Here is a 26496-nt window from a genome sequence, read left to right as displayed (position 1 = left end):
GTGCCGTCACCTGTAAGCTATATAATTGGCCACCTCCATCCACAAATAAATTTGCCAGACTGTGAAATTTTAATTTGATCCACTGTTTTTAGGATCACTGCTATCTGTTTATTGATTGCTACAAGCAAGCTTGTAACTATGAAAAAAGACACAAAGCACTGGTAACTCAGCAAATCCGGCAGAATCTCTGAAGAATCTCTGAAGAATGGATAGGTGATGCTTCAGGCATTATTTGGACATGTAACCCAATAATGCTATTTTGATTTTACAACATTTTCAAGGCTGAGACTGAAATGTTTTTGGATAGGAAGGCAATCAAGGGATACACGGATCAGATGGGAAAGTAAATAAGGTACAAAAATAGTCATGATTTCATTGAATGGTTCAGTGTGCTCAAGTGGATAAAAGGACTCCACATGCTAAAGGTTTTTAATACACTCAATGTCAATTACCTGCATTTGATTACTAAATAAACTAAGGTCACAAATAGTTAAACAAAATAGTTAAACCAAGTCTAATATGTCACATTAAAAAAGAGCCACAAGATTTAAGATTCCATCGTGAGGTCAATGGTTCCAAAACAAAATAATTCTAAAAACATATCGCAAGGTTTATATAGTGATGATTTTCTACCAATTATTTGATTTGTTTCCTAATAAAGAAACCGTATCCAAATAATTCATAATGGTATTATCCTCGATTTCCACCACCCCCTCCCCACAGCACCCCGTCGCACCTGACCTACAAATATGAGGTTTCCTAGACATAAAGGAGATTCACTGCTGCAAATAGACTCAGCAGAAAACGCCGGAAGCAAGACCTTTTAATAATCCAGATTTCATAAAACCTACAATCAACTTTGTTTGTGGGTCTGCAATGATATGCAATGGGAAAATAAATCCTAGACTCTGTTATTTTTAATTCATTTAATGGTGAGTTAGTCAATTAAGGTGAAGGAACTGAAGTGATTACGATTAGTTTCAGGTAGTATAAGACAATAACTGCAGATGCTGGTACAAATCGAGGTATTTATTCCCAAACTGCTGAAGAAGAAGGGTCTCGACCCCAAACGTCACCCATTCCTTCTCTCCTGAGATGCTGCCTGACCTGCTGAGTTACTCCAGCAGTTTGTGAATAAATACCTACGATTAGTTTCAGCATCAAACCAAGAAGGGGACAAAGCAATTCAAGGTCAGAAACAAACCTATACAGAAGGTAGATCCGTTCCAATGGACCATCAACACCCACTATCTACATAAACAATTGTAGGTGAAATGTTGGTTGGCCACAACTATCAACGTAACTACCGCCCAATATGAATTTCCACCTTCTAATAGAGATGAGGGGAGTATATCAGAAGGAAAATGATGCCTAACCCAAACCCTATCTTGTAGAATAATAAAATTTCACCTGTAAATGTCAAAAGTACAACAAAAGGTATCCTAAATGTAGTAGCACCTGTCCTCATTACTTTTGAAATTAACAGCAAATCGTCTCTCATTCAAAGGGCTATTAAGTTATTTTGCTTATTGACGATAACTGATGATCAGTTATGAAAGTAAGCAAACTACAACACCCATTTTTCAACCATGTTGCTTGTTTCCTGGTTAAAGCTCATTAGGTCTTGCTGTTAAATAAGCCCTTTCATCCCAAAATTAGTTCTACATTGTGTTCAGAAAGGAAAATTAGCTAATTCCTTCGGATGTCAGTCATTGCTGGGAATAATACCATGCATAATTTTTAAGCTTTACTTATGTGGCAGCCTCAAAACCAAGATTTTTTTTCACCTTTCACAAAAATTACAGAAGTGAAGCAGATTCTCTGATGCAACAGTTTTGATGTCCATTATTATAAGGAAGAACTATATAAATATCTGGTCGGAAATTATTCAACAGTTTGATACTTTGGATAGAAATGCAATGAAAAGAAAATTAAATAGTAAGCACAACTGGTTAGTTTGAGATGATAGAAATGTTTCCTGGTGACAAAAGATCAATTTTCTAACAACAACTTGCCAAAAAAAATCTAATTTCAGTGAAAGTGTGAAAGTCGTAGTACTGTGTTAGTTGTTTGCTCATTGTATTCCCAGCCTGATTCTCTTACCATTAGCTGGATAAGTGACCAAGATCATCTGTCTTACACTCCCACTCAAGTTAATAGAATTCAACATTTAAATGTGGCTTCACAATACAAAGTTATAATAAGTTGGTTAAATCTGCACAACTAATGTAGAGTTTCAATCATGATTGTTGGTTAATAAATTTCATTTTTGAAATTTTGAGGTTTCAAAAATTGTGGTGAAGCCAAAGTATGAAGATTTTGTGTTTACAAATGCATTTATATTTCACTATTTGTGCAAGAATGCATTGGGATGCTATATTTATTATCACAACATTCTCTGTTCCTCTTTCTTAGTATTTTCTTTTTTCACACTGTTTCATGCAGATTAATAATTTTCTGAGGAATGATTTGAATAAGTTATGAAGATGAATCATGGGTAAATTGGATCGAAGTTGAGCAATTACAGACATGTGTTACATTTAATGTGTAATGTTGATGGTTATTAATTTTGTAAACTTACTGAATCATATTCCACTTGTATGACTGATCTGATATCTATCGTGTTGAGAAAGCTAATTTCATGGAAGATGAAATACTTCATCTTTTAGTGGATATACCCCAAATTAGGTGGCAATGGATGAGGTGGAAGAAATCTGCTCTGACTTTGAGCAATCACTGTTTATAAAGACCCAAGGGACCAAACTTATCTTCCTTGGTGACTTTAAGGTCAGAGTTAGAAAGGATGGGCAAAGCAGCTGTAGAAAAAGCGAACTCCAATATAGTCCACCTTCTGAAGAATTGCTTTTAACATGATTGTGTCATAACCATTGCCCAAGTATAAGGCCGCACAGTACCCTCAATGAAAGGATTCACATCCTGCAAAATTATTCATCATCCAAGCAAGAGCTCACAGGAATATCAATGACTGCTAAACTGACCACTGTTTCTTTTATCTGTCATATCCATCTTGGCTAAAAAAAATGGCAGCAACAGAAATTGTGCCACAGAAAATTCATGCTGAAATTCCATGCAGAAAGCTCGACTTTGTCAATGTCTACAACATGGTGACTCCCAACTAACATATACAGCAGAGTGCCCGGAATGCTTTGCCTGCTCTAATCATACAAGATTATTCTAGATCATACCATACACGAGTACTATAGGCAGTGCAAATGAGAAAATAAAAAGAATGTTATCGCCACGGAGAAGTGTAAGGGCCACAATGAGGTGTCTCATTTAAACTAAAATATTTTGTGAAAAGAATTGAAGATACTATAGCGAATCAAAACATTGGATTTGGACAAATACAATTATTATTCAATTAAACAAATCACTGTCCCAAATCAGAACTCTTTAACCACAGATAAAAACAAAGTGCTGCAGTAACTCAGCTAATCAGAGAGCACATCTGGTGAATATGGAGAGTCAACATTTCTATGATCACCAGAGATACTGCCTGATCTGCTGAATTACTCCAGAACTTGGTGCCTTCTCTTGTAAAGCAGCATATGCAGTTCCTTTTGTTGACTCCTTAACTACAGTTTTGGGCAGGCTCCAAATAAGCAAGTGATAGATAACAGCAGCACTTTAACAAGTAAAAGTGATTATAAATATAAAAATGTTAGAATTTTCTTTAAGCCTACTCAATACACAAGTGAAACCATGTTCAAAAAAATTAAATGAACAATTTCAATTACAAAATGCCTACACAAAGTATTTCTTGAAATTCATATTGCTCCTGTAAGTTCTGCAATTTAAAAGGAAGCCAACTGATAAAACAAAATACAATCACATTCTAGAATTAAACATTCTACATACGTTTTTAATTATCTCAGTCTATCCACTGCAAACAATAATTAAAAACAGTCGATTTCCACAGATCCAGCAAAAGGCCAAGGTGATATAACACATTCCCTAATTTCTCATAATTTCAAATGTCACATAGTACGCTTTTGCAAGGTAATTGAACCTCTTTTTGAAAAGGCCAGTTGTCACACTTGAATAAGTTGATTGCATATGTGCATAAAAAAAGATCATCAGTAATGAAAAACAAGTGCATAAATTCAAAAGTGGATTTACACAACAGCCAAAATTCAGGTAGTAATGTCCTAAAGTATAAATTTCTTCCCATTCAAGGCAGGAAGAAATTAAGTCCTAACGTCAACTTAATTTGTTAGGTTTTCCAAGTTTATAGCCAAAATGTGAAAGTAGATTTGTACTGTCAAACTTTTATAAACTCCAAAACAGTACATCAAATCATAAGTGTAATGGACTAGAACTTTTTGGGCACCCTAATTGATGACCAAGACCTCAGGCACAACAGACCAGATATTGTCCATGTGGTGACAATTGGATTCACGGTGCTCGGATTGGAGTTGAGGAAGTTATCGATGCAGAGCAATGATGGATAATTGTAGTAAGGGCCATCCCAGTATAGCATAGACTGGGGGAGTAAGGATACTAATGCAGATAGCATGGGGAATGGGAGAGATTAGTCTGAATTAATAAAGAAAAAAGGACGGTGATTGTGCGACAGTTGGTTGGGAGTTTGCTGGTGTTATCCAATGTGCCCCTGATGCAGAAACCGGATTGGGACTTCTGGGATCACTTGCACCCAGAAATGCTTGTTCAAATTTTTGGTGTGATACAAGACAACCTGGAATTAGTCATATGTTTTTCTCAGGTGGGGAGTGGGGGTGTTGGAACAAGGTACAGACACGCCCCAACTAAGTAAGGGTTAGGTTCCGTGAACCCTTACACAAGTCAGATTTTACCCAAGTCAGAATCACCGAGTTTCACCTTGCCTAAAATAACTCGAGTATTAATTGAAACCCAGCAGAAATCCGTAGCTGCGTGCTCGACAAATCATAAATTTATAAATTATAAGAGCAGAATTAGGTCAATCAGATCTACTCCGCCATTCAATCACAGCTGATCTACCTTTCCCTCTCAACTGCGAATAAATACTACTGGGCTAAAGCTTGCTGCCTCAGCAGCGTCCAGCTGAAACTCAGCAGCAGCTGATAATTCAAAACCTCTCCACACCATCTGTGGAGGAAATATACATCCATGTCCTCCAGAGATGCTGCCTCATGCGCCGAGTTACTCAGGCACTTTGGGTTTTTCTCAGATTACTTGGAAACTTGAGTTCCGTCTCGCCATTGGGGTACTTTCTGCGGAGTGCGACCTTCTGCGTAGGCACCGCCGCCATTGCCAGCTTATTTCTACCCCCTTTCTTGCAATTGTTTAGTCACAAGGAACTACAGATGTAAACTTGAGAGATTGTACAGTTGTGGAAATTACAAACTGCCTTGATTGTACTCGGGACTGAATATACAATTGTTTGTGCAAGTTTACATAAATTGCCTATTGCGCAAGTCGGGGAGAGTCTGATGCAATTAAATCTCCAGGCATATATTAAAATATATATTAAAATAATTCTATTTTGTAAATCGTTAAGTTGATTTAACATTACTTTGTGGAGGCAACAAGACAGCTACGTTAACTTCAAATGAGGCTATGAACGAATGTTATCAAGTTAAAAAAGTATAAAATAACCGAATAAAAGCACAACACAAACCAAACACAAGTGACATGACATCTTACAGTGTTGCAGTATAATGCTTGACACCAGTAAAGTGCCAAATTATCGGTTTGACACCAGAAACAAAAACTACAAGCTCATGCTGCTTTGCCAATCACATCCAATCGAGCACAGAGAATGCAAAATGGAAGAAAAAATAAATGCTCAAAATTTCAGCAAACTTCAATTTAGGCTGCTGTTACATCAAAAACTGGGGACCTAATAATTGTAAACAAAGATTGTAAATGAAGATGCACGACCCAAACAGGTGATTACTGGAGGGGGAACCATCCAAATTGTTGCTGCTTCATTTTGCTGCATCCACAAAGTGAGTGAAAGGCAAATGTCTCAAAAACAGGAGTTATTTCCAATACGCACAAAGCATCGCAGAATCACAGCCTCACCGATTATCCAAGCATCAATCAAATCACTAGAACTCTCACTGAGCAGAGGATTTCACTGCATGTACAGTTTAAGTGGCTTTCTTAAAAGAGCTCAGAGCAAATCTTTGGCATGTTTATGGCTATATAATGGGAGTAACCAATGGGATCACCAAAATGTGAGAATCTTCAACCAAATGATCATTACAGACATGAAGAACTAAAACCAGGTTGCAGCCACTGGTTCCTTATCTAGTTCACTGAATAACAATAACTAACTGTTTGCACCATTTCTTTCCTTCCTCCAATAATCTATTTCTGCTATAAGTCAAATGTATAAGTATCCAAATGTTATATAGCCCCTTTTTATTGAACTGCAAAGATTTCAAAAACTCAGTTATACATGTACCTCTAACCTAATTATTAACCCATTGTCTACATGACTGCTTAGCTTTTCCATTATTCCTATTGAGATGGTCCCTCAGTGATTGCAACAGAACAGTTAGGCTAGAAGAGAGCTTGAAAAACCCGTGTTTACATCATCTCCAGAATCGTGCACCAAAGATGATCCAATTGCACCTTTGCAGCAACAGCTCAAGAAGACTTTCTGGCATGGGACATACATTAGGAAAGCAGATGGCAAAGATGCTAAATAAAATTGCTACCCTAAGAAGGATGATCTCCATTATCTAGTCAGGAATGAAGCCCCTGGTGGACACAAAATGCTGGACACAAAATGCTGGACACAAGCCCCTGGGTTTGTTATCTTAACCTGGCCAATGTATAGCAGATGCCACTGTTTAAAACTCATATAGTACAGGCATGAAAATCCTACGACATGGTATTTTTGATAACACAGGCTCCTGCTTATTGAACTTGGTTCCAACAACCTTTGAGGTGCAAAACACTACCTCTATCAAGATGGTATGCAACATTACTACTTCATAGTTCTGGGGACCCAGATTAGGGCTTGACTTTGTAACAAAAAAGATTGATGAGGGCAAAGCCTTCGACGTTGTCTATTTGGACTTCAGCAAGGCATTTAATAAGATTTCACATGGTAGGCTGTTCTGGAAAGTTTGTTTGTATGGGATCCAGGGAGAGCTAGACACCTGGATAGAGAATTGGCTATGGAAGGAAGCATAGGTAAAAGACTCAGCAGTGGAAAAGACAGTGGAAGGTTGCTGTTCAGACTGAAGGCCTGTGACTAGTGCCGTGCCTTAGGGATTGGTGCCTATTTGTGTCTATGGTTTATAATCAACAATTTGGATGAGAATATCAGCATGATTTTTAAGTTTGCAGATGACACTAAAGTGTGTAGTATCATAGATAGTTATCAAAAATTACATAAGAATCTTGATCGGTTGGGCAAGTGGGCTGAGGAATGGTTAATTGAGTTTAATGCAGATTTGTGCAAGGTATTGCATTTTGGAAGTCAAACCAGGGCAGGACCTTCACAGTGAATGGCAAGGCTCTGGGGAGTGTTGTAGAGCTCAGGGATCGATGAGTGCAGGTACATAGTTCTTAGAAGGTGGTTTTAATGGTAGATAGGATGGTCAAGAAGGCTTTCAGTACATTGGCCTTCATCAGTCAGAGTACAGAACCTGGGATGTTATGTTACAGCTGTACAAAATGTTGGTAAAGCCGCATTTGAAGCATTGTGTTCAGTTTTGGTCACCCTGTTATTGGAAGGATGTTATTAAGCTGGAAATAATGCAGAGAAGATTTACATGGATATTGTCAGGACCGGAGGGCTTGAGCTATAGGGAGAGATTTGACAGGCTAATTCTGTATTCCTTGGAGCAGAAGAAGAGTGGTGATCTTATTGAGATGTATAAGATCATGAGGAGAATAGATAAGTTGAATGCCGAGTCTTTTACCCAGAGTAGGGGAATCAATAATTGGAGGACATAAGTTTAAGGTGAGAGGGGAGAGAGTATCCCATTCCCAAACTGACCTTGGCCTCCTCCACTGTCAGAGTGAGGTCCCATGCAAATTGGAGGAACAGCACCTCATATTTTACTTGGGCAGCTTGCAACGCAGCAGTATGAATGTTGATTTCTCAAATTTTAAGTAACCCCTGCACTTCCTCTCCCTCCGCCCTCCCCCAACCTAGTTGCCCTGCCAGGTCCACTGTTCACATCCATATATTCCTTTGTTATCAGCTCTTCCACAGCCCACACTGGACCATTGTGGGCTCTGCCTTTCCTTGGTCATCGGTGCCAGCTCTGATTTGTTGTGAACCTTTTCATACCTCAAGTTTCCCTCCCTCCTGTCTCGCAGTCTGAAGAAGTATTTTGACCCGAATCGTCACCTATTCCAGAGATGCTTCCTGACCCGCTGAATTACTCCAGCATTGTGTGCCTATCTTTGGTGTAAACCAGCATCTGCAGTTCCTTCCTACACACTGTTTCCATGCTGTTTCTCTATGACTCTACTCAGCAGATCAAACAGCATTTGTGGAGAATAAAACAGAGTTAGCATTTCAGGTTGAAAGTTTTTATCATGATTTAAAGGTCACCGACTTCAATTGTTGATTCTGTTTTCTCTCTCCACAGATGCTTTCTGACTGATGAGTATCTCCATCATTTTCTGTTTTTATACCAACCATGGTTTTTTCTTTTTAATCAACCATTCAGTTAATGGCATTTCTCTACCACCACATCATTGGCTTTGAAATGTTCCATAGTTCTACACTTTCCTCCATCATTATATGCATGCAACAACAATTCATGAAAAGATGGGATCAGTCTCCAACTACATGTTGATGATCTACAGCTCTGTTTCTCCCATTGCTTGCAATTCCTTGACCAAGGTTAGTATTGGCAAGTTAAAACTCTCAAAAGTTAAACAGGGCGACACTGAAGCTACCCCCTTTTTCCTCCCGAGAAGCAAACTTTAGCTACCAACTCCTACTGACCAAGATTGGTGCTAGCCTCTACATTCTATTCAACAATGAACCGAGCTTTCAAACTTGTATCTCCTCCTCCTTTTTCTTCCTGTATTTTACTTCATGCCATCACTGCTTGCCATTGGTGACTTTGTATTCCAACACTGTAATTTTCAAGTTGTCTCTTATTGTTAAATAATTGATGGCCTTGCCATTCCTCTTTGCAATTTCCCACTGACTTTGCAATTTCCCATCATCTTGTGCACTCAACACCCAGTTATAAAATAATACAGCACAGAACAAAGTCATTTAGCTAATCTACTCCACCATATCCTTGAAATGTTTTCTTTTTATTTATTCAACGCCTTTCTTTAGTGGATGCGGAGAGGATGTTTTCACTAGCGGGAGAGTCTAGGACCAGAGGCCGTAGCCACAGAATAAAAGGACATTCTTTTAGATGGGAGATGGAGGAGGAATTTCTCTGGTTAGAGAGGGTGGTGAATCTGTGAAATTCATTGACACAGAAGGCTGTGAAGGCCGTCAATTGATATTTTTAAGGTGGAGATTGATTGGTTCCTGACTAGAAGGGTGTCAATGGCGGAGTAGACTTGATGGGTCAAATGGCCTAATTCTGTTCCAACTTAATTGTTGAATCTATATCTAGCACTGTCATGTAATTCATTCCAAATTATAATTAATTCTAAAATCCTGTGCATCCATATTCCAGTTCAGCATACCTACACTTTAGACATTGTTCTGGCCCTCTCTCTTTAGTTTTTTTTACTGCTTTCTCCTCCTTGGAGAAGCATCCTTTTGAATAAACACCACCATGCCTCATGGAATCCTTTTAACAAAAATAGTCAAAATAGATCAGAATATTCAACATCAGCCCTTGGGGATAATTTTCTACATTAAAAGACACAATATAAACTGTTATCATTGGTAAATAAGACAACACGTCTATCAGCCTTTTAGACAAATAAATAGCAAATTAATAATTTGTCCTCAATGTAAATTAACAAAGTTAAAATCAAAATTAAACTGCCACGCCACCAATACGGACTACCTCTAAAAATATGTGTATTAATTGCAACTGCACCAAGTAGTTTATAAAAAACTTTTTTTTGCAGTTGCCAGAAATAGTAATAGTTAAGTTTGTCTTCTCAACTGTGACCTTTCTATGGTGTTTTTCTTAGATAGCATCTAATATCTGATACAAGCATACCAAACTGTAATGTTCAAATCGTAAACACAACTTCCGACAGCTTGCTGGAGCTTTCCGTTAACACAATTTTTATCCAGTTTAATAAAATTACAGATCTGCCTTTTACATTTCACCCCAAATAATTTTGGTTTTATAAAAAGATAATTTGCTAAACATGGTGAAACCCTCTTCCAAGTCATTCATTCCATCCACAAACTTTGGTTGCCATTTGTGCAACATTTGGTGGCTGCAAAAACAAATTATATCCCACAGAATTTTAAATTACTACTAGACGGGCATGGACCCATTGGGTCCAAACCTCTCCTGCGGGTAGTCGAAATACATTTAATACACCTGATCACATAGCCGGAAGCGAGCTGCGGCCATTTACGGGTTGCTGCCATTTGCACCATCGCAAAGTCAAAATATCGTTATTGGAAATATCATAAGTTGAAGCATCGTAAGTCGGGGAGCATCTGTCTGTATTAGATCAACGGGCCCCAACTGCGCAGGCGCGGACCTGTTGGATTCCCATTGTGACGTCAAACACAGAGGTATTACTGCGCAGGTGCGGCTGATAGGCAGGGCAAGTGGAAAAGGGATTTATTAAAGGTTAAAAAGTGATTTTTAAAGTTTAAAAAGTGATTTTTAAAGTTTAAAAAGTGAATAACTTTTAAAATATAACAACCATTTGAAAGGCAGGCCAATGGTGAGCAAGGTGGGCCCAAAATTGTTGCGCTATCATGTTGCTAAACTGTTGCGCTATCATGTACCGTTTTGGCTATATTTCGGGTACGTACAAACAATCAAATATATATACAAGATGACTGTTTTAGTAATATACTAGTTGCTGTGAACCCGTTGGGTCTAAACCTTTCCTGCATTGGTGTAGCACCCTACCCTCCCCCACTCCCCCTCCCCCCTTATGCCCCTCTCCTCCTCCCCCACTCACCCAATCCATCCCCCCTCAACCCCCCTTAAAACTCCCCTGGGGCTGGGGGCGGGTGAGGGGGAAGAGGAAAGGGGAGAGGGAGCCACTCACCCCGGCCCCGGGGCGGTCATCGCGGCGGCCAGCACCAGGAGAGCTCTCCTCATCCCAAAAGTATCATGTCAAAATGCATTTAATACACCTGATCACATGGCTGGAAGCGAGCTGTGGCTGCCGTTTGCACCATCGCAAGCATCGTAAGTCGGGGAGCATCTGTATTAGATCAATGGGCCCCAACTGCGCAGTCGCGGACCCGTTGGGTTCCCATTGTGATGTCGAACACGGAGGTATTACTGCGCAGGTGCGGCTGACAGGCAGGGCAAGTGGAAAAGGGATTTATTAAAGTTTAAAAAGTGATTTTTAAAGTTTAAAAAGTGAATAACTTTTAAAATATTGTCGTGCCTATCCCTCGAGGTCGAGGATGATGGTCTACGTTCCGAAGAATGAAGACGCCTGTGCGTGTGTTTGTTTAACGTGTACTTGATGTTGCACTCCAAGAAGCACATGGTCCTTCACAAATCAATCAACTCATTCCAATGGCAAGGGAACCAAGATGATTGGAGCTGCTAGATCTGTTGCAGCCTTCATCCGCCTTCACAGCCGTTGAGATCAAGATAACTTCGTCCGCCTGGTCCGCCGTTGAGGTCTTGTAGGTTCGATCGTTCTTAGTCTGGATCCTCATCCTCGACCTTACCGCCATTGGTGGCCCTACCAGAAGCTAATGCTTCCGTCGGCATCACTCTCGGAATCATGGGGGCACGCAATCCTCTTCACCACAACAAGGTGAATGATCCGAAGAGGTTATAAAATTTAACAACCATTTGAACCGCAGGCCAATGGTGAGCAAGGTGTGGTGTGTACCGTTTTGGCTGTTTCGGGTATGTACAAACGGACAAACAAGATGAGAGTTTTAGCAATATATACAGATAGATTCCTAGCAACATGGTTGTGGTGAGGCCAGGATCCATTTCAGAAACAAAAACCTTTGACGCAATCATGCAAACTTATCATTTCGGAAATTACTGCATATGTGGAAGTTCAGAATCAGATAACATGTCGGTATTGCATCAGAATGGCACCGTACTGTAACTGAGAGATGTAACATATGAACAGAAAACATTTGAAACACTGGTATTGAATTGGGAAATCAGATAAAAATCTGTTTTATTACAAAATAATATGTAATTGGGCCTCCTGTCATTTATGCATTCTCCATCTACTAAGATGGGCTGCAGTAAATGCATCCATTATAGTGAAGCATTTTTAAAAAGACTGCCAAAAAAAAAGGATTCTGTTGCTTATTCAGTTGTTTCTGGATATCAGTGACCCTGTTGTAATGTACTTGACACATTCCCATTAGAAAAAGAGATACAGCAAAGAAAATACTTGTTCACTTGGATTTACTGCCATAGAGCCTAAACTGGATATATTCCTGAAAATCAAAATACAGCAGACAGTGGAAATTTGAATTAAAGAGAAAACACTGGCCATACATATAGCAAGAAGGATCCTGACGACAAAACTTCATCTATTAATTTCCCTCCACAGATGCTGCCTGACCCACTGAGGTCCTCCAGCACCTCTTTGCTTTCCTCAAGATTCCAACTTTGCAGTCTCTTGTGTTTCTAGGTCACATACCATCTGTGGAAAGAGAAATAGAGTTTACATTTCAAGTTGCAGTCCACCATCTGAACTGTGAATGAGGAAACAAATTTCCAATCCAACTGGCTCCAAAGTCTGGCCTCTAGCTATCTCTAGGTCTATCTATTGCTCCCAGCCTACATGATAATGAACATCTTGATTTTTGCACTCACCTCATCTAACCTGCCCTTTCTGAAACCATTTCTTCCTTTTGCCCAATATCCATATCTAGAAGACCCACTATATTAGCATGTTCTTGCCCCACCAAACTTATTCTTCCTATTTTGACCCTATCCTTTCTTCCCACTTTCAGACACTTCTCACTTACATCCATGACATCTCTAATGCCCTCCAATCAGCTCATCGTTACCACAGAAATATAATCCGTTACATCTCCATTCCATACTGGGATAGTTAGAGGGCTCTCTGTTTCTTCCTTGAACAGAGGCTCAGTTCCCTTCCATCGTGCTCATTGACCTGGCTGAATTCATTCTCGCATTAAAATTCTCCTTCAACTCCAGTTACCTTTGTCCGTTCAAAGATGTGGTTATGGGAATTTACACGAGGCCAAGTGTTTTCTTTTGATATTTGGAACATTCTTTGTATCAACCCTACTCAACGTAGTATTTGTTCCAATATTGAGGCTTTTCCCAAAGGTGCTTCAGAGATGTTTTCCTTCTTGCTGACCCAAGCCTTTCACTCTACCATCGTCCTCATCATAGCACATTCCACATCTCACCCATTTCGGACATCTCCAACCTCAACTCTTCTACTCTTGTACAGAGCAAGGATAGCGTTCCTTGGTCCTCATTTTCCAGCCTTCACATTCAACGAATTACCCTTTCTAATTTCTGTCAGTTCCAACATGATTGCATTATGTCTTCCATCATATGTTGCCTTCACCTATCCTTCCAGTACTGTTATAATGAGTCCAAAATGCACTTGAAGAGCTGCATCTCATCTGCACAATTTAGCCTTCCAGATTCAATAACAAATTGTTAACTTTAGGTCATTTGCTTTCTTTGCTTGTATCAAGACTAACCAGTTTTGCTGCGAGTCATCCACCTGTAATATTGATAAATATATCTGTCCCCATCTTCATACTTTTGCTGGGCATGAGCTAGAGCTCTGACTTCAGCAACTATATGCTTTGTCATATTTGCATCTTCTAGCTGGCTTCATTCAATAACATTTGCTCACGTCCTCTTCAACTGTGCTCATTAACATCAACAAGATCAATGGCATGGCAACATTGGCCTCATCGTATCAGATGCATTCCTTTTGTCCAATCTTCCGTACCTTCTCCACTTCACAATTTAAATATGATTTGTTTTCTCTTTTTCCCCAGTTCTGATGAAGAGTCTTTGACTTGAAATGTTTTCTCTGTTTCTTTTCACCGATCTGCAGGGTACTTTCGGCATTTTTTGGAGAGATACCCTTTCCATATCATTTGGCTAGGATCCATGGGAGAGTAAATTCAACCTGTTCAGTGCTCCCACTGAGTATACTCACGTCAGAGTTTACAAGTGAAAAAAAATCCTGGCAGTGAACGGGTTAACAAATTTATGTTTCACAGGAGCAACTATCCCATGTCACCAACTGCAAACATAATGCATTTCAGCAGCACCCATATAAAAAATATAAATACTGCAACAAAAAGCATTTGGGATCCTGGAACCTGGAGCAAAAATGGTACGTTACCCCTTGTTGCAGGGAAGGAGGACACTACGAAACAGGCAGTACAGTTTCGCAGTAGTACTAGTTACAACTACCTGGTACCTCAGCAAGATGATCAATCTCTATAATGGAGAGGTTATCTCAGCTGGTTACTGATTAGCAAGTCCAAGGTGGAATTACATCTGCTCTCTTTTGTCATACCATGATAAAAGCACAGCAAAATTAAAAGTACCAGACACAGAACAATGATTAAAAACAGAAAATTTTGAATACCCAGCAAGTCAATGCCCTTTCACCAGTAAAAACAAGGTTAGAAATAGAAACACAGGAAAATAGGACGGGCGTTGACCTTTTGCCTTTTAGAGCATGCTCCATTATTCAATCTGATCATGGTTCATCTTCTCTGCCATATCTGTCAATCTCTGCACACCCCTTGATGTCTCATATCTGGCAATCTCTTTCTCTCCTTAAATATATTTAGTTAGTCTTCTGTGGTAAAAGATTCCACACGTGCACAGTGGTGCAGCGGTAGATTTGCTGCCTTACAGCGCCAGGGACCTGGGTTCGATCGTGACTAAGGGGGCTTGTCTTTACAGATTTTTGTACATTTTCCCCGTGACTTGCATGGGTTTTCTCTGAGATCTTCTGTTTCCTCCCACACTCCAAAGACGTGCAGGTTTGTAGGTTAATTGGCTTGGTGTAAATGGAACATTGTTCCTAGTGCATGTAGGATAGTGTTAATGTGCAGGAATCGCTGTCGGTGCGGACTCGGTGGGCTGAAGGGCCTGTTTCCGCGTTATATCTCTAAACTAAACTAAACGGGCACCACCCTCTGAGTAAATAAATTTCTGCATATCTCATTCATTCATGAACCTCTGTTTGATAGTTTGGGTGCTGACTATCAAACACCCATTTTGCACTAATCCTACATTAATCCCATATTTTCTTCCATTCTTCACATATTCTCATTAGCTCTCCCCAAAATATACCACTCACCTGCACACTTGGAATAAATTTACATTGAACAATTAACCTACCAACCTACTCATGTTCGATTTGCGAGAGGAAACCAAAGCACCTCAAGGGAGAAGATGCAAACTCCACAGGGAGAAGATGCAAACTCCACATGGACAGGATCCAAGATAAGGATTGAAGCAAGTCAGAAATAAACCCAGGTCTGTGGAACTGTAAGGCAGTAACTCTACTAGTTGGACCCATGTACCTTCCAACCCTTAACCCCCACTGTGACCCTGGTTCTAGGTCCCCTCTACCAGGAGAAATAGTCTCTGTGTTCAGCTCATTAAGCCCTGTCGGAATTTTGGGCACTTCAATGAGATCTCCTCATGCTTCTCAACTCAAATGAACACAGATCTAATCAACTCAATCTTTCCCCTTACTGGTATCGGGATTGGTATTGATTTATTATTGTCACATGTACAGAGATGCAACAAAAAAACTTTGCTCGCATGCTATCCAGTCAGATCATACCAAGATTCAGAAGAAAACTGTTTTTCAATTACAAGTCGATCAAACGGCAGAATCGTTTGTCTTTATTGCTGCAATTTTGTTTTCAGGAAATTGCTACTTAACTGGTGTTGTCACATTGTTACACATATCAATTCATTGAATCAGGAAACAGCTTGGCTGTCACTTCACTGCAGATTTCCTAGGAAAGTTCTGATTACAATGAGTACACTAAAAAAACAATTAACCAGCATAAACAGCAGGATCATACAGAAAGAAACATGATTAAATTATCCAAAAAGCTGTGTACCTCAGCAATGCATTATTTTGAATGTTGAGCTTCCTTTGCTACTTTCAAAGTAACAAAATGTTCAGCTGTATAAATATTTGCTGGATTGTGTCATTGTTAATCACAAATTTTAAAAGTATAAAGGATTCTAAATTATTTTTTAAATTCTTCAAAACTATTTTCACATGAACTAATGACAGCAAAGTATTAAAACACATCTTGAATGGAAAATCTAACTGATTATGAATTGTGATAAGAAAATAACTGCAGATGCTGGTACAAATCGAAGGTATTTATTCACAAAATGCTGGAGTAATTCAGCAGGTCAGGCAGCATCTTCTCTCCTGAGATGCTACCCATTCCTTCTCTCCTGAGATGCTACCCATTCCTTCTCTCCTGAGATGCTGCCTGGCCTGCTGAGTTACTCCCGCATTTTGTGAATAAATAATGAATTGTGATAATGCTTATAAATTTTAAAGCAAACCTTCACTCATTATTCAAGTTCTGTGAAATCTTGTGTCTTGTGCACCCACGGTCTAACACCTGATAAAGATTATTCATTCTTTTCAGAATTGTACATTGATCTTGCTTTTGAGCTCATGATATCCAACAAAGGATGCCATTAGAGTAAAATTTTGTTAATCTGACTGTAGTGGTGCCAGACCGGCGGATTTTCTAGACCATTCAATATTATTCCAACTATACTGCTACGCAATTTCCATATAAATAAAGTCAGAGCACAGCGCCTTAATGACTACTGTCCAGTGGCTCTGACATCCATAATCAGGAAGTGCTTCGAACGACTGGTGATGATGCACAATAACTCCAGTCTCCTAGCCAGCCTTGATCTACTGCCGTTTGCTTACAGTCGTAACAGGTCCACAGCAGATGGCATCTCCCATGCTTTAAACCCACCTCTGGAACACCTAGACAAGGATTCTGTTAGACTCCTATTTATCAACTACAGCTCTGCCTTCAAGACCACAATCCCAATCAAACTCATCTCCAAACTCCTGGACCCCCAAACTCCCACTTCTGTGGATTTTTTTGCCAAGTCAGTGGATATTTTCAAGGCAGAGACAGATAGATTCTTGATTAGTACAGGTGTCAGGGCTTATGGGGAGAAGGCAGGAGAGTGGGGTGAGGAGGGAGACATAGACCAGCCATGATTGAATGGTGGAGTAGACTTGATGGGCCAAATGGCCTAATTCTGCCCCTATCACTTATGAACTTATGACCTAAAGGGAGACTAATGATTATTATTCCAGTCCAAATTGTCAGAGTAGATAATATTACAATTGTTCAAAGAAGTAAATCGGGGTGAAGGGTGGGTGTCAATGACGTAAGCAATGTCATTCTGAGAATATTCCGTTTTCACAATACATGACATCATCAAATGAGGTAAGGAGATTGTAGTACAGAAAATTTACACGAAATTTTAACATAATCTAAAGTATCTTTAAGAGAAGAGGGGTAATGTTTAAAGGAGATGTGTGGGGCAAGTTTTCTTTGACACAGCAGGTGGTGGGTGCCTGATCGCACTGGTGGTGGTTGAGGCAGATATAATAATGGCATTTTAGAGGCTTTTAGATAGGCACGTGGAATGGAGTGATATGGATTATGTGCAGGCAGGTAAAAGTTGGTACTTGCATCATGTTCGGCAGACATTGTGGGCCAAAGAGCTGTTCCTGTGCTGTATTTTTCTGTGTGCAAGAAGGAATTGCAGATGCTGGTTTAAACCAAAGATAGACACAAAAAGCTGGAGTAACTCAATGGGACAGGCAGCATCTCTGGAGAGAAGAAATGGGTGACGTTTCGACCCGAAACGTTCTGCCAGGAACAGTACTGTTCCTGGCAGAACAGTCCATGTTCTGAAAATCTTCCACATTAACAAAATCTCTTTACAACACCAAAGATCAAAGTTCTTATATTGAAATCCTTCTGCAGTACAGCCCCTCTCTATCTCTATAACTACTTCTACCCACTGCTTTGATTCATCAATGGCAGCTCAATGGCTAAAAATGCTGAAATTCTGCCCATAAACCTCTGCATCCATAGTTTTTTTGATCTTTTAAATCAACTTAAAATTTCTTCTTCATCGGGTTCTAATCATCAATATTTCTTTCAAAATTAAACAGTATCAAGTAAAATGGCATTCATGCACCAATAGAATGTGTACAAAGCAAGCAACACTTCACAATATTCTAAATAAACCTTTGCAAATATTTCACATTGTCTTTTGGAAATGAAAGTCTGATCAAATTGATTATATTCTGAACGCATGTTGTTTAAACCTATTTGAAAGGTAATGCTGATGACACACCTGCACAAAATATTCCAGGTACCTCACTGCGCAATATAACTGTCCGAACGCTGTTATCGTGTTTCACTTCTTCTATTGCTGCTGCCATCTAAACGAGAGAAAAAATAAAATCTAAGATTCAGAAGAACAATGTCAAAACAATATATATAGTACTTTGCCTCTATGTTTATCTCACAAAGGAACATTCTCCTACCTCACCAGCTTATTCTTTCAGATCTTTTTCTTTCTAATATATTTACTCAGCTTCTCCATAGTCATCAGCTTTCAATTGGTCCATATGGCATTAAGCTTTAACCACTTTCATTTTATTTTTATGGCCTCGTTTTAGAAAACCAATATGGAAACCATATCCCCAAGTCAATCCCAAGGATCAAACTTAAACAATTTCTGAATATGTTGCCCTCAACCCCTTTCTTCTGAAATCCTCTTCCTCCTTGACCCACAATGATTTTTTTTCTTAATTCTCCTGTCAATTGCAGTATTACATGTTTATGTGCATTAAAATATTTTTTCAATTAACATGCCCATATTGGAATAGTATTTATGTCTGTATTGTATTGCAATTCTCCTCAATATTAACTAAGTCCACTGATTTGATGACATGTGCAAATTTTGAAATTGTAATTCTGTTTTCATGTCCAAATTATACATACTAATGGTGAAATAAATAATGGTGCAGAGTACAATTTCTATACTACCATGAACCTCAACAAGTAAAATTAATCCTAACTTTCTTCATTTTGTTCAGTTTCCAGAATTATCCATTTTTCTATTCAGTGAGTACCCTGACTGAACATACAAAGGCTCTAGTCATGAATTATTAATCCACCACTTCTAAACCCTTTGGCAATCGAAATAAATAACATCTGCCACACTTCCTCACACCTTGAAAGGATTGAACAAGGTTGGTGCTGTATGGCTTTGAAACCAGTCTTTACATTTCAGCTTTTGGGATTTCTTTTTTTTTAGTATAATCTTTTCTCCCAAAAAATAGTTTGAAGGTACCTAGACTTGCTCCATCTCGTTATTTAAACAGAGAAATACCATTATCCAACTCCTAGTCCTTGGGCATAATCCATTTTCCAATGATATTCTTATGAGTGCACAATAGTTTTTCTCTATTTTTAGAGATACAGCCTGGAAACCCTTCAGCCTACTGTGTCCGCGCCAACCAGTGATCACCCATATACTAGTTCTATCCTACATACTAGGGACAATTTACAGAAGCAACGCAACCTACAAACCTGCATATGTGTTTAGAGAGAGGAAATAGCACCTGGAGAAAACCCCAAATATCCCAGGGAGGTACAGACAGCACCCTTAATCAGGAACGAACCAGGGTACCTGGTGCGGTAAGACAGCAACTCAAACACATTGCCACTATGCCGACTAATTGTATCATTATGCCTCTCCAATAAATTACAAATTTACATATGTGCTTGTGCTTACCATTTCCACAAGGTTCCTGCTGATAGCATTTTTGGACTGTGGTCTATTTATTCCAAATACAACAATGCCTGTAAAAATAGAGAGATGATGAACCATCAGTCAGTGTATTGAGTATAGAAGTTGGGAGGTCATGTTGCAGTTATACAAGAAGTTGGTGAAACCACATTTAGAATATTGTGCTTATTTCTGGGCACCATGTTATAGGCAAGATATTGTCAAGCTTGAAAGGGTCCAGAGAAGATTTACGAGGATGTTGCCAGGACTAGAAGGGTGTGAGCTATAGGGAGAAGTTAAGTAGGCTAGGTCTCTATTCCTTGGAGTGCAGGAGGATGAGGGGTGATTTTATAGAAGTGTATAAAATCATGAGATGAATAGTTCGGGTAGATGCACAATCTATTGCCCAGAGTAGGGGAATCGAGGACCAGAGGACATAAGTTCAAGGTGAAGGGGAAAATATTTAATAGGAATCTGAGGGGTAACTTTTTCACACAAATAGTGGTGGGTGTATGGAACAAGCTGCCAGATGAGGTGGTTGAGGCTGGGACTATCCCAACGTTTAAGAAACAGTGAGGCAGGTACATGGATAGGACAGGTTTGGAGGGATATGGACCAAGCAAAGGCAGGTGGGACATGTTGGCCAGTGCGGGCAAGTTGGGCTGAAGGGCCTGTTTCCACACTGTATGACTCTATGGCTCCATGACTCTATTAATAATATTCCATTAGTTTACGAATTCTACAAAAGTTAAGGAAAATATTTTACAAAGTCCTTATGTTAGGTAAGAGGAACAATAAAATCAGAGAAATTAAAAGGAGACTTTGTCGAATCAGAAAGGTGGAGCCAATTAATTTTACAGTCAGAACAGCAGTGGGAGAATTAAAAAATTATAATCTTATCTATGATATCTTCATCCTTCCAGATGATCCTGAGTTCATCCAGCAGCAGCTCCATTTGCCACATGCTGTCATCAGGAGCTGCAGTTGAACGTACTTCGTACAGGTATAGTCCTCAGGGGCACTGGATGTTTCCCTGACTTCCCACATCCTACAATTATATGCTGTATCCATCAACATACCAAATCTCCTCAATTTTCCAAAAAGGTAGAGGCATTGATGGGGTTTTCTTAACAATTGCATTAATGTGCTGGGCCCAGGACAAATCTTGAGAGATATGTATGCAAAGGAACTAGAAGCTGTTGACTCGCTCACTGCCCACCGATTAATAAAGACAGGTTCATGGATCCTTGACTTTCCCTTTCTAAAGTCAAACATCAGCTCCCTGGTCTTGCTGGTCTTTAGAGTAGAGCACCTACTCTATCAAGTTCTTTTTTGTTACTGCAATCTAAAAATACCGAAGGCTACATGTTGCACTGTTTAATAGAGTATCGTTGCATAAGTGTCAATGGAAGTGAAGCTTGACAATTTCAATGGCTGGCTGTGGTGAAACTGACAGATTGTGTTCTTAAGAAACAATAGTCTCTGATTACTGCGAGAGGAGGGTTGAGCGGTTAGATAGAAATAGTTTCTTTGCAATGGAAACTTTGTCCCTTGTCAATTTCCAAAGCATCTTTTAAGTACCTCTCTTGTTCCCTATAGAAATAATATTTTAACCAATTTGGTCCAAATAATACAAAATTCATCTATCGTGTTATATATATCCAATTCACATTATGAAAACACATGTTGTAGTACAACTATCTGCAGATTGTATGATTTCCATTTGCATTAGAGAACAATTTTAAGTATTATGATAATGATAATAGGCGTAATAAACAAAGTAATATGTTTTGGGTGAGAAAGAGTTTCTAAAGTTAGGAGAAAGTGAGTGAGGTTTGGGAAAGGTGTTGGGAAAGTAAGTATTTGTTGGGATGGGTTCTGAGTCTCGAGAATTCAGTCTGCTAACTCGCAATAATGAATGTAAGGGCGGTAATAATAGTTATTGGAAAAAGTGGAATATGGGAAAGAGTACCAAAAAAAAATGAGATTCAGATTAGTTTATTGCCATACACCAGGGAATAATGAAATGCCTTGTTCACATTAAACTCACAGCTAAACAAACATCAAGGTTTAGAGAGTTTATTAAATGAATAATTTGAAATTAAACTAGTCGTTGGAAAAAAAATTACTAGTTAACTAAAGGGGGCTGCAAGAATTTTTGATAAGATATGTTATTTGTGTAATTTATTCAGAATATCAGTCCCAATAAACATCACTTCCATTAAGTGATACCTGTTCACATGACTTCAAATGGAAACAAATAGAAGATAACTATTGTAAATGCCAAAGAAAACAATGTTGGAATAACAAACATGGGCTATTAAACAAACTACTTTGTTGCAATATTTATTGCTTATTTGGTCAATGTGCATAATCCTCAAGCTAGTATATGCGGTACGGCAATTTGTTTCAAATTGAAGGCAACTTGTTTCAAATTGCCTGCAAAAACAAACTTCCACAGGCTGGCACCAAATATTTATATTATGGACTGAAAACATAACAGTCAAGCTGATACAATTTTTTGCTCCAACAATTTAAGCATCGTTGTTTTGGAGAAAGGTTGGGTGTGGAAAGAATATTATGGAGATTTGGTATGTCAGAGAGGATTCTCTTGAACCTCTCTCTACAGGTGTACAGAAGAGAGCTTATTGACTGGTTGCATTATGGCCTGGTTCGGCTACTTGAATGCACATGAGCAAAGATGACTGCAAAAGGTTGTGAACACTGCCCAGTTCATCACCGATTCTGACCTTCCCACCATCAAAGGGACTTACCGTAGTCGCTGCCTCAAAAAAGCAACCAGCATCATCAGAGACCCACACCACCCTGGCCACACACTCATTTCATCCCTGTCATCCAGAAGAAGGTACAGGAGCCTGAAAACTGTAACGTCCAGGTTCAGGAACAGCTTCTTCCCTACAGCCTATTAAACTACAATCTCAAATAAGCTCTGAACTACATAGACTATTATTGTTATACTATTATAAGAAAATAACTGCAGATGCTGGTACAAATCAAAGGTATTTATTCACAAAATGCTGGAGTAACTCAGCAGGTCAGGCAGCATCTCGGGAGAGATGGAATGGGTGACGTTTCGGGTCGAGGCCCTTCTTCAGACTGATGTCAGGGGGGCGGGACAAAGGAAGGATATAGGTGGAGACAGGAAGATAGAGGGAGATCTGGGAAGGAGGAGGGGAAGAGAGGGACAGAGGAACTATCTAAAGTTGGAGAAGTCGATGTTCATACCACTGGGCTGCAAACTGCCCAGGCGAAATATGAGGTGCTGTTCCTCCAATTTCCGGTGGGCCTCACTATGGCACTGGAGGAGGCCTATGACAGAAAGGTCAGACTGGGAATGGGAGGGGGAGTTGAAGTGCTCGGCCACCGGGAGATCAGTTTGGTCAATGTGGACCGAGCACAGGTGTTCAGCGAAGCAATCGCCGAGCCTGCGCTTGGTTTCGCCGATGTAAATAAGTTGACATCTAGAGCAGCGGATGCAATAGATGAGGTTGGAGGAGGTGCAGGTGAACCTTTGTCTCACCTGGAAAGACTGTTTGGGTCCTTGGATGGAGTTGAGGGGGGAGGTAAAGGGACAGGTGTTGCATCTTGTGCGGTTGCAGGGGAAAGTGCCCGGGGTTGGGGTGGTTTGGGTAGGAAGGGACGAGTGGACTAGGGAGTTACGGAGGGAACGGTCTCTGCGGAACGCAGAGAGGGGAGGGGATGGGAAGATATGGCCAGTGGTGGGGTCCCATTGTAGGTGACGGAAATGTTGGCGGATGATTTGTTGGATCCGCTGGCTGGTGGGGTGAATGGTGAGAACGAGGGGGATTCTGTCCTTGTTGCGAGTAGGGGGAGGGGGAGCAAGAGCGGAGCTGCGGGATGTAGAAGAGACCCTAGTGAGAGCCTCATCTATAATGGAGGAGGGGAAGCCCCGTTTCCTGAAGAACGAGGGCATCTCTGAAGCCCTAGTGTGAAACACCTCATCCCGGGCACAGATGCGGCGTAGACGGAGGAATTGGGAGTAGGGAATCGACTTTTTGCAGGGGACCGTGTGGGAAGAAATGTAGTCCAGATAGCTGTGCGAGTCAGTGGGTTTATAGTAAATGTCCTGTGTCTCCTGTGATGGAGATGGTGAGTTCCAGAAACGAGAGGGAGATGTCGGAGATAGTCCAGGTATATTTAAGGGCAGGATGGAAATTGGAGGTGAAGTGTATGAAGTCAGTGAGTTCTGCATGGGTACAAGAGGTAGCACCAATGCAGTCGTCGATGTAGCGGAGGTAGAGTTCGGGGATGGGGCCGGTGTACGCCCGGAACAGGGATTGTTCGACGTACCCGACAAAGAGGCAGGCGTAGCTAGGGCCCATGCGAGTGCCCATAGCTACGCCTCTGGTTTGGAGGAAGTGGGAGGAGTCAAAGGAGAAGTTGTTGATGGTAAGAACCAGCTCTGCTAGGCGGAGGAGAGTGTTGGTAGATGGGGATTGGCTGGTTCTACGGTCGAGGAAGAAACAGAGGGCTTCGAGACCATCCTTGTGGGGGATGGAAGTGTAGAGTGACTGGACATCCATGGTAAAGATGAGGGAGTGGGGGCCTGGGAACCGGAAGTTATCGAGGAGATGGAGAGCATGTGAGGTGTCATGGACGTAGGTGGGGAGGGATTTAACCAGAGGGGATAGGATGGAGTCGAGGAAGGTGGAAATAAGTTCGGTGGGACATGAGCAGGCAGAGACAATGGGTCTGCCGGGACAGTTCTGTTTATGGATTTTGGGTAGGAGGTAGAATCGGGCCGTGCGGGGCTGGGGAACTACGAGTTTGGAGGCATTGGAGGGTAGATCGCTGGAGATGGTGAGGTCCGTGATGGTGCTGATGATAAAGGTCTGGTGTTTGTCGGTGGGGTCATGGTCCAAGGATAGGTAGGAAGAGGTATCTGAGAGTTGTCGTCTGGCCTCGGTCCGGTAGAGGTCAGCACACCAGACTACCACAGCACTTCCCTTGTCAGCGGGTTTGATGATTGTCCGGGTTGTTGCGGAGTGAGTGGAGGGCTGCACGTTCAGGAGGGGAGAGGTTAGAGTTAGTCAGGGGAGTGGAGAATTTGAGGCGGTTAATGTCACGCATTGTTATATTATTATTGTTTGTTTTTTGTGTGTACGGATGTGTGTGTGTGTATATATCTATGTGTGATATGTGTGATATATATGATAAATTATATATATATATATATATTGATGAGTATGTGTGTATATATACACACACACTGGACTTTTTTCTTATTTATTATATTGTTTACAGTGTATTATGTTTACATATTCTGTTGGGCTGCTGCAAGTAAGAATTTAATTGTTCTATCTGGGACACATGACAATAAAACACTCTTGACTCTATTTAAATCAAGAGTAAAGTTTTGATCGATTAAACGGTAAACGATAGAAGTAGAAAGTAAATTAGGGAAAAAATACAAATTAAAGTAACAAAGTAGGGAAACTACCGCAACCCTTCGACACAGATATAGGGATTTCAGCTAAAAAAAAACATGAAATCTGCGCTCAAGGGCAACCTTGGATTCTGATCTACCACAGAGCAATAAGGTCAATTTGAGAAGAGTGAGTGCCTGCTATTTGCAATCGTGTACTTATTCTCTTCCTCACCTGACTTGCTATCTTCCCTCCCTCACTCCATGCAATCTCTCCCTCACTCTGCTGCTCTCCCTCTATGCAATCTCTCCCTCTATGCAATCTATCCCTCTGCAATATCTCCCTCTATGCAATCTCTCCCTCAGTCTCTGCAATCTGTCCCTCACTCTCTGCAATCTCCCTCGCTCTCTGCAATCTCTCCCTCGCTCTCTGCAATCTGTCCCTCACTCTCTGCTATCTCTCCCTCAATGCAACCTCTCCCTCACTCTCTGACTCTGCTATCTCTCCCTCCCCATGCCCAGCAGGGTGACCTTTACCTGCCGACGCCGCCTCCAGGTGATGCACTCGCAGCTCGGCTGCTGTTGCGCTTTCACTGTAACCTCTCCCTCCAGGCGGCCCCACTGCCTCACGCTTCCCGCCTCGGCTCCCAAACGCAGCGAAGCAGCTCCCGGCTGCCGAGCTGCACCTCCCCCGGCCGGCAGTAACCAGAGGGCCGGCGCCCCGCCACAGGGCTAGCGGCCTGCAAACAACTGTCAGCGCCGCCATAGTAACTGCGCCTCAACTCTGACCCTGGCACCAGGGGCGCCCGACCTTCCTTGCCACACTCCCCAGAAGCCTCCGCGCCGCGGCTGCAGAATGAGTGAAGCTCGGCTGGTGTGCAAGTCAGCAGGTGCAAGAGCTGAGGGACCTTGGAATAGTTTTTATTTGCTTTGTAGGTGCACATATTCCACATTAAACATTTATTACAATATAATCCAGCAATATATTCGAATCTTGTTAGAAAAGCTGTACATTGCTTATGGCTGTGGAAGCAAAAATCATCACTGAAAACAAACGATACAATCCATCAATGCAAAATTTGTACCTCACCACTGGATAAAAAGAGTTATAAAATAATGCCATTTGTTTTTAACATAAGGAAATGT

At 40.7% G+C, this 26496-nt stretch overlaps 1 protein-coding gene across 1 annotated transcript in view; it reads right to left on the bottom strand.

Annotated features, from left to right (window-relative positions):
- auh (AU RNA binding protein/enoyl-CoA hydratase) overlaps positions 1-26154 on the bottom strand; it is a 129700-nt gene extending 103546 nt beyond the window's left edge. Inside the window, exons 1-3 of the mRNA XM_078396099.1 lie at positions 25888-26154; positions 19950-20017; positions 18501-18588 (exon numbers count right to left, since the gene is read on the bottom strand). Of these exons, the coding sequence (XP_078252225.1) occupies positions 18501-18588; positions 19950-20017; positions 25888-26116 (385 nt within the window). The 5' untranslated portion in view covers positions 26117-26154. The remainder of the gene's footprint in view (positions 1-18500; positions 18589-19949; positions 20018-25887) is intronic.
- Between the last annotated feature and the right edge of the window lie 342 nt (positions 26155-26496).

The sequence above is a fragment of the Rhinoraja longicauda genome, chromosome 3, assembly GCF_053455715.1.
Source record: "Rhinoraja longicauda isolate Sanriku21f chromosome 3, sRhiLon1.1, whole genome shotgun sequence".
In the NCBI taxonomy this organism is placed as follows: Eukaryota; Metazoa; Chordata; class Chondrichthyes; order Rajiformes; family Arhynchobatidae; genus Rhinoraja; species Rhinoraja longicauda.
This window is presented reverse-complemented; position numbering and strand designations above follow the sequence as displayed.